The following is an 18,383-nucleotide window of genomic DNA, read 5'->3' as shown; positions in this document are numbered from 1 at the left end:
GTGCAAGTACTGCCGACTTCTACGAACTTACTCTCATAACAGTAAAGATGACAACAAACAAACAAAGACAACAACAAACAAACTTTTAAAGAAATCCGACATTAATACAAAATAAATGTATTTTGCTACATCAACCCATCCACCCAACATATTCAAACATTTTTCAAAAATAGCATCCGTTATCCGCTATTTTGTAAATGTTTTGGAAAGAAAGAAATATTACAAATTATTAAATGTGTCACTTATTTCTTTGTGTATTAATTTGTGATTACGAATCCTAAAATGAAAAGGTAAACGGAAATACAAGTTGTAATGTTCCAATTAATGTTCGATGCAATTAAATCGTTAATCGCAATTATTTGTGTAACAATGAATCGTCAACTTAAATGTGTAAGGATGGACAGCCCTAGAGGAGAGTGGTTCTCCCGTTCCACTGAGGAGGGAAGGCTCATGTCGTCATGTTGAACACCAGGCCATATAGTTCCACTGAGGAGGGAAGGCTCATGTCGTCATGTTAAACACCAGGCCATATAGTTCCACAGAGGAGGGAAGGCTCATGTCTTCATGTTGAACACCAGGCCATATAGCTCCATGCCTCAGATATCTGTATGTGGTTCTCCCGTTCCACTGAGGAGGGAAGGCTCATGTCGTCATGTTGAACACCAGGCCATATAGTTCCACTGAGGAGGGAAGGCTCATGTCGTCATGTTAAACACCAGGCCATATAGTTCCACTGAGGAGGGAAGGCTCATGTCGTCATGTTGAACACCAGGGGCCCGTTCCACGAAACTTGGATTAGAGATTAAGCCGGGATTTAACAGATATCCTGGCTTAATATATCCTGGATCAGCGATTAACCGGTTTCATGAAAGCTGGTTAATCTTGCCAGATTAATTTAACCAGTTAACCTGGATATGTTGAGGCTTGATTCGGTTTCATGAAAGTGATGCTACATTAGTTACCATGGAAACTAATGCTTTGGACTTAGCCTGCTGCAGACCAGGCTAACAGACAGGTTTAACCTAATCCTGATGTCTTTACTGTTCATTAAGCAGTCAAACTGATCACAAACCAATGATGTTTTCCACACTTATTCAATTATTATGGGTTTATGTTGCCTTATTTTTATCGGTCTGCATTAAAGGACTAATTTAAGCACTATATAAAATCAAAGAACCAAAATATATAGGCTGCACAACATCATGACAGCTTGTGAGCTTATAGATCAGCTGCTTTTGGTGAATGTTCCCCAGACTAGGTTTGCTGTCGTGCAAGTGCACGGTTAAGAAGAATTATTACATTATATTATATTTTAATTATATATATCTTTTTTTGTAAAAGTGAAAACCACTAACTATTACCATTACTCATTGTTTTACAACATATTACCATTGTAACGTTTCACCCACTATTGAACCCATGACCCACAGTTCACCAGTCTGGCCCCTGTCTGGACAACAACCCCCTTCCCCAAAGGTAGCTCCCTCAGAGGAGGGAGTTATGGCCAAATATCACAATGCGACAATATCATTATGCTTACAATATTAAGAATTCTGTTTTAAGTTAATAGTAGTGGTAAAATGTAAACTATATTGTTGGGGTAGTTAATCATTCAGTCTATCCACTATTGAGAGTATGTTCTCTCTTTAATTACAGCAGCAGTATTTATTTTAGAAGCTTAAATCCTTGTATCAGTAAATCTTGAATAGATTAGTAAAGATACTGAGATATACAGAAGGGGGCAGTAATGCAACTATTAAGGATGCAAACTGCCATAATATCCCATGAAGAAGAAGGATCAGTAAATCTGTGTTCCACTAAATGGGTCTAGAGACAAAAAGCCAGGCTGTCTATTCAGCCAGGCTTTATGATCCTGGCTCGCTAAATCCGCCCATTCTAAGCCTCGCTTGGCTTTAGTGGAACGGAATAAACCAGGCTGTAAAGACCAGGATTTAAAAAGCCTGGTTTTGGCCTAAATCCTGGATTAGTTAATCCAAGTTTCGTGGAACAGGCCCCAGGCCATATAGCTCCATGCCTCAGATATCTGTATCTCCCGTTCCACTGAGGAGGGAAGGCTCATGTCGTCATGTTGAACACCAGGGGCCCGTTCCACGAAACTTGGATTAGAGATTAAACCGGGATTTAACAGATATCCTGGCTTAATATATCCTGGATCAGCGATTAACCGGTTTCATGAAAGCTGGTTAATCTTGCCAGATTAATTTAACCAGTTAACCTGGATATGTTGAGGCTTGATTCGGTTTCATGAAAGTGATGCTACATTAGTTACCATGGAAACTAATGCTTTGGACTTAGCCTGCTCCGGACCAGGCTAACAGCCAGGTTTAACCTAATCCTGATGTCTTTACTGTTCATTAAGCAGTCAAACTGATCACAAACCAATGATGTTTTCCACACTTATTCAATTATTATAGGTTTATGTTGCCTTATTTTTATCGGTCTGCATTAAAGGACTAATTTAAGCACTATATAAAATAAAAAAAACAAAATATATAGGCTGCACAACATCATGACAGCTTGTGAGCTTGTAGATCAGCTGCTTTTGGTGAATGTTCCCCAGAATAGGTTTGCTGTCGTGCAAGTGCACGGTTAAGAAGAATTATTATATTATATTATATTATATTATATTATATTATATTATATTATATTATATTATATTATATTATATTATATTATATTATATTATATTATATTATATTATATATTATTTTTTTTGTAAAAGTGAAAACCACTAAATATTACCATTACTCATTGTTTTACAACATATTACCATTGTAACGTTTCACCCACTATTGAACCCATGACCCACAGTTCACCAGTCTGGCCCCTGTCTGGACAACAACCCCCTTCCCCAAAGGTAGCTCCCTCAGAGGAGGGAGTTATGGCCAAATATCACAATGCGACAATATCATTATGCTTACAATATTAAGAATTCTGTTTTAAGTTAATAGTAGTGGTAAAATGTAAACTATATTTTTGGGGTAGTTAATCATTCAGTCTATCCACTGTTGAGAGTATGTTCTCTCTTTAATTACAGCAGCAGTATTTATTTTAGAAGCTTAAGTCCTTGTATCAGTAAGTCTTGAATAGATTAGTAATGATACTGAGATATACAGAAGGGGGCAGTAATGCAACTATTAATGATGCAAACTGCCATAATACCCCATGAAGAAGAAGGATCAGTAAATCTGTGTTCCACCGAATGGGTCTAGAAACAAAAAGCCAGGCTCTGCATTCAGCCAGGCTTTATGATCCTGGCTCGATAAATCCGCCCATTCTAAGCCTCGCTTGGCTTTAGTGGAACAGAATAAACCAGGCTGTAAAGACCAGGATTTAAAAAGCCTGGTTTTGGCCTAAATCCTGGATTAGTTAATCAAAGTTTCGTGGAACAGGCTCCAGGCCATATAGCTCCATGCCTCAGATATCTGTATCTCCCGTTCCACTGAGGAGGGAAGGCTCATGGTCGTCATGTTGAACACCAGGCCATATAGCTCCATGCCTCAGATATCTGTATCTCTCGTTCCACTGAGGAGGGAAGGCTCATGTCGTCATGTTAAACACCAGGCCATATAGCTCCATGCCTCAGATATCTGTATCGCCCTATCTTTCCAGCTCAGCAAGGATTACTCGTACTTGTAGTACTTCAAAGCTGTATTTAATTTAATCCATTCTAAAAAGGAAAATAACTTGTAGCAGATGGTTTTAAATGATCGTTACAGTTTAAACCTACAGTAAACCCAGATCACATAAACACGGTGTAAATCACAACGCAAACCCACTTGAACTCTCACAGAGTATGTAACTCTTAAATGTCACCACGCGTATATGTTGCAAATAGGAAAGTCCTCCCTCTCTTGCCCTGGTTTATAGCAAACCATGCCTAAACTTTGCCCTCTCCTTTACCTTTTGTCTGTCCCTCAAAAATGTTTGAAATAATTTTTTCCTCAACAGCGTTTACAACAAGAAATGAGTACATGGACAAATAGCAGTAATAAAAAAGGATTAATAAAAACAATAATAATAATCAACTAAATTGATTAGTCTGATTAACCACTATTGTGCATAAATAGAAGATCAAAAATAGTAAATGTTCAAGTTCATGATGTGTTGCATCACGTAGTGAGTTTGTAGATCTGCTATTAGTATATACATATTTTTTTTTCATCTAAAATACATTGTTTTATTCATTCATATATAATATATATATATAATATATACATACATACATACATACATACACACACACACACACACACACACACACACACCGGAATGTCCATGTGTTTGAAGGTTGTGGATCTGCAATACTTTTTATGATATAGTAGTAGAGTGTTGTCACTGTTGTTAGAATAATGGAGATAAAGATGTTTCTGCCTGACAGCAGCGAAAATCCAACTGTTGTCCTCCTGTCCTGTCCTGTCCTGTCCTGTCCTGTCCTGTCCTGTCCTGTCCTGTCCTGTCCTGTCCTGTCCTGTCCTGTCCTGTCCTGTCCTGTCCTGTCCTGTCCTGTCCTGTCCTGTGTGGTTCAACCAGAACGCAGCGCTTCCTGAGTGGCCCCTTTGCTCCGGGGGTGGGCATCAGCGCTCAGGTCCTGGTGGTGTCCAGCGACGGCCGGCTGCTGTTCAGTGGAGGACACTGGGACTGCAGCCTGCGAGTCACACTGCTGGGCAAGGCCAAGATGGTGGGACGGATCTGCAGACATATAGGTGAGTCCAGTCGGAGCAGTGGCTTTCATTTTCAGTTTTTATAGTATAGGTTGTTGATTACTTTTGATGCAGCAATGCTCTTTTACGTTTCTTTTTTTTTTTTTTTTGTATTAAAAGGGTTTTAAAGGTCCTTAAATTGTCACTTCACTGTCATCAGGGGAGCCCTCAAAAATCTTGAGGGGACCGCCCTGGGAGTCCCGACCCACAGGTTGAGAACCACTGTATTAGAGTAGGACCGAAGTCTGACACCACTGCCACTAGAGGCCGCTATCCCCCTGGCTCAGAGAGTTATCGCAGACATTATCAAATGAAACTCAATATCATAAACTAGTCACATTCCAGACAGAATAGTCAGGCTCTTTTTTTTTTAAACTGTTCTTATATGACGCGATGCTAAGATGACCCTATGGAATTTCAATAGAAATACTATAATGGAGTGACGTCAGGACTCGGGACAATGCTCTATTTCAACATTGATGCTGAAATATGCAAGACAACTTGTCAACATACTTTCAGCATCCTGTCAGCTGTTTACATCACTTGTTTTCAAATGAAAACAATCAAGTAACAAATACAAAAGCCATGTGGATATTTTCTGTTGGCTGGTTATAAGCAAATTCACAGCTGTTTCTGTGATAGTTTGTTGTTTCCCGTGGAAAGGGAAGTTCAGGAAGTTCACAAAGGTTGAACCATTAAGCGCATGTGTTACTGTTTACAGAATTAAGTGTGGTTGGTGTCTTAGAAATATTGCACGAATCAGAGCCTATTTGTCACTGGACGATGCAAAAACGCTAATCCACGCCTTTGTTTTTTCTCGGCTTGATTACTGCAATGCACTTTTTTCTGGATTGCCTAAGAAATCAACTGACAGATTACAACTTGTCCAAAATGCAGCAGCCAGAGTCTTAACTAGAACTAAGATGAGAGAACATATTACTCCAGTCTTGGCCTCATTGCACTGGCTTCCGGTTGTTTTTAGGATTGATTTTAAAATTCTTTTACTTGTTTATAAAGCTCTCAATGGTCTCGCACCTTCCTACCTACATGACTGCCTGCCGAAATATGTCCCAAACCGCCCCCTAAGGTCTTCCACTGCTGGCCTGCTCGCTTTGCCTAAAAAAATGGCAACTAAAAAATACGGGGAAGCAGCTTTTTGCTTCTACGGGCCGACGGCGTGGAACAAACTCCCACTGTACCTTCGACAGGCAGCCTCTGTAGACATTTTTAAAGCTCAGCTCAAGACCCACTTTTACACCCTTGCTTTTAATTGATTTATCTGTCTTTTTAAAAAAAATGTTATTCATGTCCTCACTGTATTGTTTATGCCCTGCCTTTCTTTTCTTTTTTTGTGTAAAGCACTTTGAGCTGCATTTCATGTCATGAAAGGTGCTATACAAATAAAGTTTTATTATTATTATTATTATTATTAAGTCACAATGATTGGCGTAACATCCATGACAGTTCTACCTCATTAAGTCACAATGATTGGCGTAACATCCATGACCGTGCTACCTAATTTTAAATTTTATTTAGCTGATGTTCTGATCAGATGCTCTTTTCTTGATACCACTTCACTTAACCCATTAACACCGGTTAAGCATCTGCCCTTTCAGATTTTAGCATTGGCTAATCAGAAATAGCACATATACAAGCTCACAGCGTATATCTGCCCTCGGCTGACCAGGGGGAGGCAGTATAGAGACCAGGGTTACTGCATGTTTTTTGTGAGGGTACCTACAGAAAGGCCCTTTCACCAACCTCACCCAGGGTATGGGTACCAAGCCCCCAGTAAGGCTATCCAACGTTGAAGCTGCCACTACCTACTGGAGAAATGTGGAATTGCAGCACTTTCATGGAGGTGGACGGACGTTCATGACATTTGAGGTCCGGGCTAGGCTAGGCTAATACTTCCGCTCGCTCGAGCCATTGAGTCATAATTGTACTTCCGGCAGTCTTCCGGGTGCTTCAAAACGCCACTGAGCAACTTCTATTGAAATGAATAGCGGGGGGCGGGGCTAACACTCCGACTCGGTCTCTATCCTTTTATTACTCTATGGTGGGTACTGATGACACTACTATTTTCATCAAAGAGGGTTGGCGTTGAAGGGAAGGAAGAAGGGGACCTAGTATAGCCCCCCTGGGGGGATAATAGACTAATAATAATAAAGTAATCCATGCTGTGTGTGTGTTCTCTGCAGATGTGGTCACATGTCTGGCCCTGGATCTGTGTGGCATCTACCTCATCTCTGGTTCCAGAGACACAACCTGCATAGTGTGGCAGGTTCTACAGCAGGTAAACACACCTGTGTGTGTGTGTGTGTGTGTGTGTGTGTGTGTGTGTGTGTGTGTGTGTGTGTGTGTGTGTGTGTGTGTGTGTGTGTGTGTGTGTGTGTGTGTGTGTGTGTGTGTGTGTGTGTGTGTGTGTGTGTGTGTGTGTGTGTGTGTGTGTGTGTGTGTGTGTGTGTGTGTGTGTGTGTGTGCTCTTGAGAGATTTCACAAAAGCATAAAAAGTAGCAGATCCACAATCGCGATTTCCAGTTTCGCGATCTGCTACTTTTACTATTTTTTAATTAGAATCCCGAAAAGTAACTGTTTCGGACATATGAGCTTTCCACCCGACAGAGACGATAGAGTAATTTAATTTAGATGTACATACTGTAAATTTAACTATGTGGTTTTTCTGTGGTCCTCCAGGGGGGCTTCTCCAGTGGTCTGTCTCCTCGTCCAGTGCAGGTCCTCTGTGGACACGACCAGGAGGTCACCTGTGTGGCCATCAGTACCGAACTGGACATGGCTGTCTCAGGGTCAAAGGTGAGAGACAGTGCATGAGGTTATTATTAAAGGAGAATAGAGTCTGTGCACACTGGTGATGCTGAAAAAGCTCTGTTGTATAAATAAAATGTACTTACTTACTTGTATCAACGTTTCAATCAATTCAGATCTTTGTCAGGACATTACACGTGGTATATGTGTCCCGATGAAGGTCATATACAACAATGTATATGTCCTGATGTAACTAACTGTATACAGATACACAAATTTAGTGCACACATTTTAGATTAAAATTCAGAAACAAAAAATATAAACCAGAGTAACAAATACCAGTACAGAACCAAATTAATCATTGCTCTTCTATTATTCAGGACGGGATGATTATGATATACTTTAGCTATTGCAAAATAGCAGCGAGCTTGTACAGTAGATCTGCTATTTTTTGAAAAAACCTGAAAATGTGGCGAAAATCTTTGAATATATATTCTTTCAGAGCAAACGTTTTTAACTCAAATCTTTGCTTCTGGGGGGTCCCTGGAACTACATATTTTCAGATGGGGGTCCGCAGCCAAATACGTATCATTCTGGGTGTCCTTGACATGAAACGGGTTGAGCACCACTGAAAACTGTTAGGATTTAGAAGCCATTTCTTTAGAATCAGCCTCAGGTCTAAATAGGTTAAGAAGTAATTTTGTTCCCCCCCCCCCCCCCCCCCCCTCTCTCTCTCTCTCTCTCTCTCTCTCTCTCTCTCTGACGCGCGTCAGGACGGCACGTTGATCGTGCACAGCGTCCGAAGAGGTCAGTTCCTGCGCTCGCTGCGGCCTCCAGGTGAGAGCTGCGTGCCGGCCGCCATCTCTCAGCTGCAGGTGGGCATGGAGGGACACGTCGTGGTGCAGACGTCCCTGGAAGGCTCCTCGGGAGGAAAGGTACGGGTCTCCATATCATTCCCATACATTCAGTGGTGGAAGGTAACTTAACCCATTTTGGGCGGGAACCCCTTTTGGTGTTTTAAATATTATGTTATAATTTAGCTATTGAAAAATAGCAGATCTACAAGCTCATAGCGCGCCACCGAGTGGCGCGCTACGAGCTTGTAGGTCTGCTATTTATGAAAAATCGTGAAAATATTTATTTCAGAAAACTGGAGGATTTAGAAGAATTATTTTAAATGTTGATGTCAGGCCTAAATGGGTTAAGGACTGTACTCAAGTACAATTTTGAGGTTATTTCTACTTTACTTGAGTATTTCCAATTTCCAATACGTTTTACTTCTACTCCACTACATCTCAGAGGCAAGTATTGTACTTTTACTCCACTGCATTTATTTGAGAACTTTAGTTGCTAGTTACTTTGATTATTATGACAAAACATACATTAACCACTTCAGCCCTTTATACATTTCGGCCATTTGAAAATAGTCGATCTACAATGTGTCGCGATGCGACGCATTGTGAACTTAGAGATCTGCTATTTTCACATTTTGATAGTGAGTACTTTGGTACTTTTAAGTACATTTTCATGCCAATACTTTTGTACTTTTACTCAAGTACATTTTGAATTCTGAACTTTTACTTGTAACGGAGTAGTTCTGTATTGCAGTATTGATACTTTTACTTAAGTAAAACAATTGAGTACTTTTTCTAGCTCAAACACCTTTCTCAGATGTCTTGTCTGAAAATGTAAAGTACAACATACCAGTGCCAAAACATTATGTATAAAATAAAATACTGTGGTTTACTATTTTCATTTTCATGACGTGTAACAAAGATTCACACTTCCTATTTAATTCTATTAACTTGCTGGTTCTTACACATTACAAGTGTGTTTTTTTGTCTCTCTCTTTTTTTTTACCCAAAGCATCTTATCACAAACTACATGGGTATTTTTAATGCCTATCAAAAAACACATTTCAAAGTAATCAATCGTAATATGAGATAAACATTTCAAATGCCGTACATGTAACACAAATACTGCCTATAAAAAAAATTAAATACTGCCCATCTCTTTTAAAATATTTTTTTTTTTAAATCTAGTAAAAGAAAGTCGTGACCCATAAAGATTGGTCCGTGACCCACAAATGGGTCCCAACCCACTGTTTGGGAAACAGTGCTGTGGTATGATCAAGTAGGACGTTCATTTACGAGAAAAAAAAGTCAGAATATGAGAGATAAAAGGTTTCCATGTTGTTACTTTTCCTTCAAGGGGAAGTACTCGCTCCACGTGTACTCTGTGAACGGCTGCCTGCTGTCGTCCTTCTGCATGGAGGAGCAGGTGACCGCTCTGCACCTGGTGTCTGACTACGTCATCATGGGCACCTCGCAGGGCAACCTGCACATACGAGACCTCTTCAGGTACCAGACACACTGTTAGGATGATAACCAACACATACGAGACCTCTTCAGGTACCAGACACACTGTTAGGATGATAACCAACACATACGAGACCTCTTCAGGTACCAGACACACTGTTAGGATGATAACCAACGCATACGAGAACTCTTCAGGTACCAGACACACTGTTAGGATGATAACCAACGCATACGAGAACTCTTCAGGTACCAGACACACTGTTAGGATGATAACCAACACATACATACGAGACCTCTTCAGGTACCAGACACACTGTTAGGATGATAACCAACACATACGAGACCTCTTCAGGTACCAGACACACTGTTAATATCTATATATAATCTATAATATGACATCATGGAGACCATGATGTCACAAGATGTCACGAGGCGTGACCATATACATATGGAGACAGGATGTCCATATATGGAGGTGTGGGTGACGGACGGACGGGAGATGTAGGTTTTCATACGGTCGCAAATAACTAATAATTTTAGTAATGTGAGGAAGGAAAATTGTATGGTGCTGAAATTTGAGGGCGGAACTGGCGAAAAATTACCATGTATGGCGCCAAAATTGGCACTGTGTGATTGGCTGAGCATCGCATAACGGGTGTGGCATGGGGGACACCTGTTATATATAAGTGGCAGATAAAGGACGGGAGAGAGACAGAATGGGTCATATCCCTGAACAGGTATGGAGTCTGGACTAGTATTTTCAAAAATCACACTCGGCGTAAACTTTTGGTGTCTTCACTTTTCTGCCCTCACTTTATGTACTTTTCTCAGCCAATCAAATCATTGCTATGGGGTGATCAGCCAATCACAAACCCGGAAAGCTGGGCATAGGAAGTGGCTAGAACCCCTCAAAAATGTCAATATCTGTTTAATCGCTAAGTAAATAATGAACAGTTTTCTGCCTTGGTTTGTGTGACAGCCTGAGTTCGGTGGAGGCGCCCCTGGTCCTGAAGGTCCCCATCAGGAGTGTCTCTGTCACCAGAGAGAACAGTCACATCCTGGTCGGCCTGGAGGACGGCAAGCTGATCGTGGTGGGGGCAGGGAAACCAGAGGAGGTGAGGCGTGTGTGCGTGTGTGTGTGTGTGTGTGTGTGTGTGTGTGTGTGTGTGTGTGTGTGTGTGTGTGTGTGTGTGTGTGTGTGTGTGTGTGTGTGTGTGTGTGTGTGTGTGTGTGTGTGTGTGTGTGTGTGTGTGTGTGTGTGTGTGTGTGTGTGTGTGTGTGTGTGTCACTCACTCACTCTGAATAATCACATGCTATTGCTAACAACTTAGAATAAAGTCATTCAGATTACAATCTGTCCTTTAAATCTATTGTCATTGAACCTGAATGTTAGGGTTTTTTTGAGTGTGTGTGTGTGTTGTCTTCACATGGCCTCAACCTGTCCCCCCCCCTCCCCCTCCCCACCCCTCAGGTGCGCTCAGGTCAGTTCTCTCGACGCCTGTGGGGTTCCACACGGCGTATCTCCCAGGTGTCCGCGGGAGAGACAGAGTACAACCCCACTGAGCATGCTGGGAAATGAACACACGTGGGTCCCTGCATCAACCCCATGGCGGCGGGGGGACCTCAGTCCGGGGTTAAAAGCCCTCTCCCCCCCAGAGGTCGCTGACACGAAAACGCGGCTGTGATTCTCTCGATGTGACTCGACAGAGCCTTTTTTCTTACCACTCTGTCTCCCCGAGTCCGCAGCCTCGTTGGAGCTCTCTGGGAGGGAGAGCGACCCGGCCCGTACACACACTGTGCACTTTTGTTTTCTGCAACGGAAAGGAAACAACGTTGGACTTTTGAAACTCTCCAATCAGCATCATTCCAAAGAACGGCCTTGTTGTGTTTTGGGGGAAATGGAGGAGAAGGTTGTTATGAACCGCTGTATGACAGTGTGTGGTTGTTGAGGCAGCCACTTATGGTGCAGAAACACCATGATTCACTGTGGTGCAGACAGACAGACAGCAGAATGATTCACTGTGGTGCAGACAGACAGACAGCAGAATGGTTCACTGTGGTGCAGACAGACAGACAGACGGCAGAATGGACTCACACAGACAGCCATCCCCAACCGGTGGGCCCCCCGTGCAATATCCTCATATTGCAAATGGGGCCCCTAAAATAATTTACACTATCATTTTATTGATAATATAATAACAAAACAAAAATGTGCATGGTGTTCAAAACACCTGGAAAAAGAAAACTATCTGACCACTTAACACGTTCAGTGTTCAGATGGGTGAACGCTTTTGACATGAGAAGTGTGCCCTGGTCCAGAAAAGTTTGGGAGCGGCTACCCTAACCCGCTGGACTTCTTCTCTCGTCAGGTCCCGTCCTTATTGGGTTGAATGTGTGCGCATGTGCACTGCGTATGGCCATAGCATTTCCCAACCCTCCTCGAAACTAACAACTGAAAATACTGGAGCTATTTCCATACTGCAATACTGGTAAACACCACTAGAGGGGTGTGTGTGTGTGTGTGTGTGTGTGTGTGTGTGTGTGTGTGTGTGTGTGTGTGTGTGTGTGTGTGTGTGTGTGTGTGTGTGTGTGTGTGTGTGTGTGTGTGTGTGTGTGTGTGTGTGTGTGTGTGTGTGTGTGTGTGTGTGTGTGTGTGTGTGTGTGTGTGTGTGTGTGTGTGTGTGTGTGTGTGTGTGTGTGCATGCATACACAGTATGTGCCTGTGTGCATGTTTACTAATGCCCTTTTGGCCCTAAGCAATCTTCTTAATGTTAAAGCAAAAACTGCTTTAATGATGAATACATCCACCTTCTACAGTTTAAGAAATTGGATATAATGAACCTTGTGAAGAGATGTCTTCTGTTGCCTTAAATGGAGGAGAAAATGACATTGTTTGATCCCTATAAACTCTGAGATTGTTTTTTTTCCTTCTTTTTCTCAATACTATTGACTATATTAGTATACCGGTAGTCTGGATGTTTTTTAATTGAAACTGAAAAGTGCCTTTTGCATATGTGTATCTCCAGCCATATGCTCGCAACGATCTCCACTGTATATCTGTTTTATACTTTCTGTCTCACAGAGAGCTGCTCTGATCTCTCTCTCTCTCTCGCTCGCATATTTACACACTTTTATTCTACTGTACTGTGTGTCAACGAGGACTCTGCCCTCCTCCGCACCAAAACAATGTGTACATTACCCTGCCTGCGTCATTGTTAATTAGCCTAATGTTCTCTTAGCTGTTCGCTGAATGCACGTGATTCGTGTTAGTTTTGCGAAGCACTGAGGAGGGACTGTGAAGTATATGAACGGAGAGACTGTCCAGTGAACAGAGGAAGGAATGTTCCTCCTGCCAGCTCATCGCTCCTGCGGCCGGAGCGACTTAATTGTTATGCACTGTCATGATGGAGGGGAGACAAAACTAAGGGAACTGTTTGGGCAAATGCAATACCAACAAAATGGAGCACCCGTTTTCCCTCCATGTCTCTGTATAGGTAATGCACAGAACAACCCAAGTGAAAGCATAAAAACACTTTTTTATGATTTTTTTTGCTGTGCATCCCTGTGAAAGTCAAGAACATGTTTTACGACCTTTTATTTTGATCACCTAAAAACCTCTGCGTTTTAATTAACGGGTTAATATGCATGTTCGAGGTGTTCTGTGCAAAGAAGAAATGCTTTTTATTTGTGTGTAAGCAGCTGTTCACGCGTGCGCGCGCACACACACACACACACACACACACACACACACACACACACAATGACTAATACTTTGCCCGTTTGCAAACTGTTACCTGTACAATATTGCTGCATTTCCTTGCAATACGTGTTATTATGAATGTATTTTGATTAGGTCATAATTCTGGCTTGCTTGTTTGATTATCACACAATTCAGTCCATGACCACTGAATGGGTCAGGGTTCTGCATTCTACTGTATGTGCTGTATATATAACTGCTAGACTATGTGTCTTAAATTTGTTCTATTCCAACTGAAGCCTTAAGTTTACTTCATATTCCAGAGAAAGGAGAAAGGACCAGGCTTTAATTAGCCAGGTCAGCACTGTCTTGAAATCTGACTGGTTCCCACTTACTTTTAAATCACAGTTTTAGCGTTTGTATTGTTTGTTCTTTGAAGATGTGTGGGGAAAGAAATGCACATGCTTTTTTCAAAATTAAGCTGTCTGCCTACTTTTTTCTTCTTCTTCTCATAACCAGCCAGCAGCTATTTGATACTGCTGATGTCTGTCTGTCTGTCTGTCTGTCTGTCTGTCTGTCTGTCTGTCTGTCTGTCTGTCTGTCTATACAGTTCCATTAGCAGTGCCTTGGGCAGTTAGTTACACTTCATTGAAACTGGTCTTGGAAGATATCAGCCGCATCACACGAAGCTGTTCATTAACCTGTATCTGTCACAGTAAGTAATTAGCCTTGTATTGAGATTCCCAATAGTTGGGAACCAACGATTCTAAAGCCATGTGTTGCGTAGCACAAAGCCTATCATAGTGTGAAGTACATCTCCTGGACATGAGGCTAGTTTGTCACAACCTAGTCTCGAGACAGACTGTTGACTCTGTCAATTCAAAGGAAAAGAGGGCACTGTCTTTCCTTTGTGGCAGTGGTGGCCGAACGGATTGCGGAGCGGTCTTGATACCTGAAGGTCGCCAGTTCGAATCAGCGGTCCGACACGTTAAAATGACCACCTCTGAAGTGCCCTTGAACAAGGCATTGAAACCACTACGATGAAATGTTCTATGAGCAGGGCCTGGCTGGAAACAAGTTCTTGAGCTTAGCCCAGATACCCTGGGTAAATATAGTAATCATTTAATTTAATTTAATTTCATCTTTATTTTGGGTCAGATTGGTCACAACCTGAACCCACAATGGACTTCGATCAGTGGTTTTCAACCAGTCATCAACAAATGTTAACCAACAAAATATTCATTAGTTTTGGGTCTGAGAGGTTAAATCTCATCTAATCTCTGGAGACAGACTGAAAAGAGGGCGCTGTTTTTCCTTTGTTTTGCCAATAGGTGCCCATATTGAATCTCATCAAATGGTGGTCCGTGGCTCAAATGCAGAATTTATAATTGACCTTGATATGAAAATGGTTGAAAACCACTGACTTCAAGGATTTAGCCCCAATCCAACTCTTGGTGCTAAGTGCCAACCAGGGAGGCATTGGATGTCATTTTTCCTAGTCTTTGGTATGACTCGGCCAGTGATTGAACCCTGGCCTCCCAATCTCAGGGCGGACACTCTAACCACAAGCTGGTAACTATTTGTCCCAGTGTACAGTTGTTTTCTGTATGTGTGTGTATATATATATATACACACATATATCTTCAATATCACCATGCGTTGTGTGAGCTTATAGATCAGCTATTTTCTGTTTTTCATTACCATAGCAACTAATGCAGATGGGCGGAGGATGTCTGAATACACAAGTCCGATCTGATCACATACAAATACTGTATCAGTGTGGACACCCAGTCGTAAAGATCAGATCTGACTGTAGGCAAATCTGATTTGTTTCTTAGATCTGATCTTTACGACGATGTCCACACTGATACAGTATTTGTATGTGATCAGATCGGACTTGTGTATTCAGACATCATCCGCCCATCTGCATTAGTTGCTATGGTAATGACAAACAGAAAATAGCTGATCTATAAGCTCACACAACGCATGGTGATATTGAAGATCTGAACGACACCATGACCGTCTAAAGTATAAATCAGGCCCCAGTGTTTGAGGGTCCAGATTCTAGACTAAAACACATCTTTAGGAATCAGATTTGAATAGCATTTCAAACCACCAGGAGGAATGTGGTTCAAAACGGATGAGCAAAAATCTGTTTCTTCATGTGTCTTTTTTACTGTTTACTGTTCCGACTTGATCAAACCATCCTGACTCCAATCTGCCAGTGTTTCGCAAACAAGTGGGTCGGGATTAAAGATCTACATATTAGATACACATTTTCTGTTTTATTCTTTCAAAATATTTGAACAATTTGAAACAAAAAAAATCTCAGAAATTCCATAAATGAAATAACTTAAGTAGTAGAGAGTATTTTGAGCTATTTTCACTAGTTTGCGGTCCCGGCCAGGGAGACATCAAATTCTCATTTGGGTCTCAAGCTAAACAGTTTGGGAACCACTGTAAGGCAGTCAAAAAAGGAAACACTCCATCAAATCAGACTTTGAAAAGTATCAGAATGTTGATGGTTGTTTCCCCAATCTTTTTTTTTTTTTAGTTGCTGAAATCCATCGACTTGCTATTCCAAACACCCACAGCCCACATCCTGAGCATGATTGTCCATAATTGGGTCGAAAATGAAGATTGATTCTTTCAGCGAACCGCATGCTGACATTCTGTCCCAGGACAGGCCCGACTCCTCCACTGTAGAAACTCTCCTCTCCTCCGTTGGCTTGCACCTAGTGTGATGATGCGTTTTAACCCTGTCGGGGGTGGAATAAGAGGTCACGAGCCAGCAAGAGCACATTTTACTTGAAGAGGATTCCTTTGATCCGATGGTGGGTTGAACATCCTGCCAGCCTTGTCGTAAACACCTCCAGGGGTAGCATAGAGGAAAGAAGTAGGGTAGGGGGTGATAAAACCAGCTTGTAGATCCACTCCCCCCCCCACCCCCCCACCTACAGTCAATCCAAGAAGAGAAAGAGAATGGGGGAAGTGCCCCCTCACTTCTGAAGGATGTCTGTGCTCGTCCACAATGGTAGGAGGAGTTGACACCTCGCTCTCGGTTGTTTTGTGGAGCAGGCTTCTCCTCCTCTGACCCTGCAGGCCCTGGAAGGACTCGAGGCTGCATGGGAGATGGAGGGCTAACGTGAGCTCTCGCAATCTTGGGTGTTGTCTGAGTCGAATGTGCCAATATCCACAACAACCCACAAACCCCAAACCCTCCCTCCACTCTGACCCCAACTCTCTCTTCCAACTCTCCCTTCCACCCCCTAGAGCATTTCCTGGGCCAGAGCCCAGAGGGCGAGGAGGAGATGATGACTTTTTATGGCCACCTTTCACTGCACTGTGAAGTTCTCACCCATGTACGACCACGCAAGAGCGCTCTCGCTCAACATAATACAGTAGCTATAGGGTTAAGGGTTCTGCATGGTCAATTGGTCATGTCCTTTTTTTTAAAAGACATGAACAAGTTGTTGTGATGTACCTCTATGGACTGATTTGTTTTGAACCAAACATAATGGCGTATTCTTTGCGGTGGTTCAGTGGTTGGCATGGGTGCCGAACACCAGTATGGTCCTGGGTTCGATCACACTGAGCACGAAGGTGGTTTGAACCTTTCTGTGTGGAGTTTGCATGTTCTCCCTGTGTTCGCTTGGGTTTCCTCCTTCAACAAAACACATACATGTTAATATGGACATACTCTTGAGCAAGGCTATAGTGCCTAAGCTAGAGCTTTTTTTATTTTTTTATTTGATTGAATACTTTATTAACGGTTCGCAAAAAGTACAGTTATACACTAAACCCTGATGGCTTGTTTCCATTGTGATCTTGTGTATTCAATTCATCAAGACATGTAGACACAAAAAAGCTGATCTCTGGGTGCTGCTCAGTGACTGACTGATCCTAATAATTAATTTGGATCCATAAAGTCTAACTTAACTTGTGTGACCGGGCTGCAACCCTTATGCCTTTGAAATACCTTGCAGTGATGTGTAAATCTATCCTGATGTGTGTGTGTGTGTGTGTGTGTGTGTGTGTGTGTGTGTGTGTGTGTGTGTGTGTGTGTGTGTGTGTGTGTGTGTGTGTGTGTGTGTGTGTGTGTGTGTGTGTGTGTGTGTGTGTGTGTGTGTGTGTGTGTGTGTGTGTGTGTGTGTTCAGAGAGAGAGAGAGACTGTAATTAAAAGGGAGATTGATATATAGTTGTATGGAGTAGTGGGTCACATCATGAGAAGTTCCAGAGTGTTTGTTTTCACAATGATATACATACTCAGCTAATGGCAGTGTTATAGGCATGTATTGTATTAAAGCTTTCTCAACAGTATCCGGACATATAGCATCAACAATCTAAATAATTCATTATTGTAATAATTACTTCAAACCATATAGGAATTGAATAGGACTAAGAATAATGTTGAAGTTGAGTTGCTTAAACACCACTAATCCTACACACAACTTCAAAGTTAAAAAAAAAAAAATTGTCAAGAAGCACTAGGAGAACTAAATACTAGAATGTATCTAAATTATAGAATGTGATATACTATCGTTTTGAATATAACGGACTGAATGACAGATCAGAGACAGGAACCCTTGTTTCAGCCTATCTTGCCTGTCTCCCATCTTCCCCTGGCAGCCTTTGAAGTGCAACTATAGCATTGTGTCTGAGAGAGAGGGAGAGAGAGAGCTCTTCTCCATTGGTTTTCCTGTGAAGTCCCCCCGGCCCCCTGCAGTGCATTCTCTGGGATTTACAAGGTGTGCTATTCACCCTGTTTGTTTTCTGACCCTTTGAATTGCAGAGATCAAACATGAATGTGATGAGCATCTTGTAGGATTCATGAGATGGCTTCTGTTTCTGATAAGAGCTCTCTCTCTCTCTCTCTC

General features: G+C 42.0%; 1 protein-coding gene across 2 annotated transcripts in view; it reads left to right on the top strand.

The window, feature by feature from the left end:
• Nucleotides 1-13,981, top strand: part of nbeal2 (neurobeachin-like 2) — a 120,289-nt gene extending 106,308 nt beyond the window's left edge. For both annotated transcript variants that reach the window (XM_079504424.1, XM_079504423.1), the window contains 7 exons: nucleotides 4,555-4,727; nucleotides 6,926-7,020; nucleotides 7,422-7,538; nucleotides 8,264-8,425; nucleotides 9,702-9,850; nucleotides 10,788-10,923; nucleotides 11,280-13,981. In XM_079504424.1, the coding sequence (XP_079360550.1) occupies nucleotides 4,555-4,727; nucleotides 6,926-7,020; nucleotides 7,422-7,538; nucleotides 8,264-8,425; nucleotides 9,702-9,850; nucleotides 10,788-10,923; nucleotides 11,280-11,387 (940 nt within the window). In that variant the 3' untranslated portion in view covers nucleotides 11,388-13,981. The remainder of the gene's footprint in view (nucleotides 1-4,554; nucleotides 4,728-6,925; nucleotides 7,021-7,421; nucleotides 7,539-8,263; nucleotides 8,426-9,701; nucleotides 9,851-10,787; nucleotides 10,924-11,279) is intronic.
• Nucleotides 13,982-18,383: the final 4,402 nt, after the last annotated feature.

This window comes from Electrona antarctica, assembly GCF_951216825.1.
Source record: "Electrona antarctica genome assembly, chromosome: 6".
Taxonomy (NCBI): Eukaryota; Metazoa; Chordata; class Actinopteri; order Myctophiformes; family Myctophidae; genus Electrona; species Electrona antarctica.
This window is presented reverse-complemented; position numbering and strand designations above follow the sequence as displayed.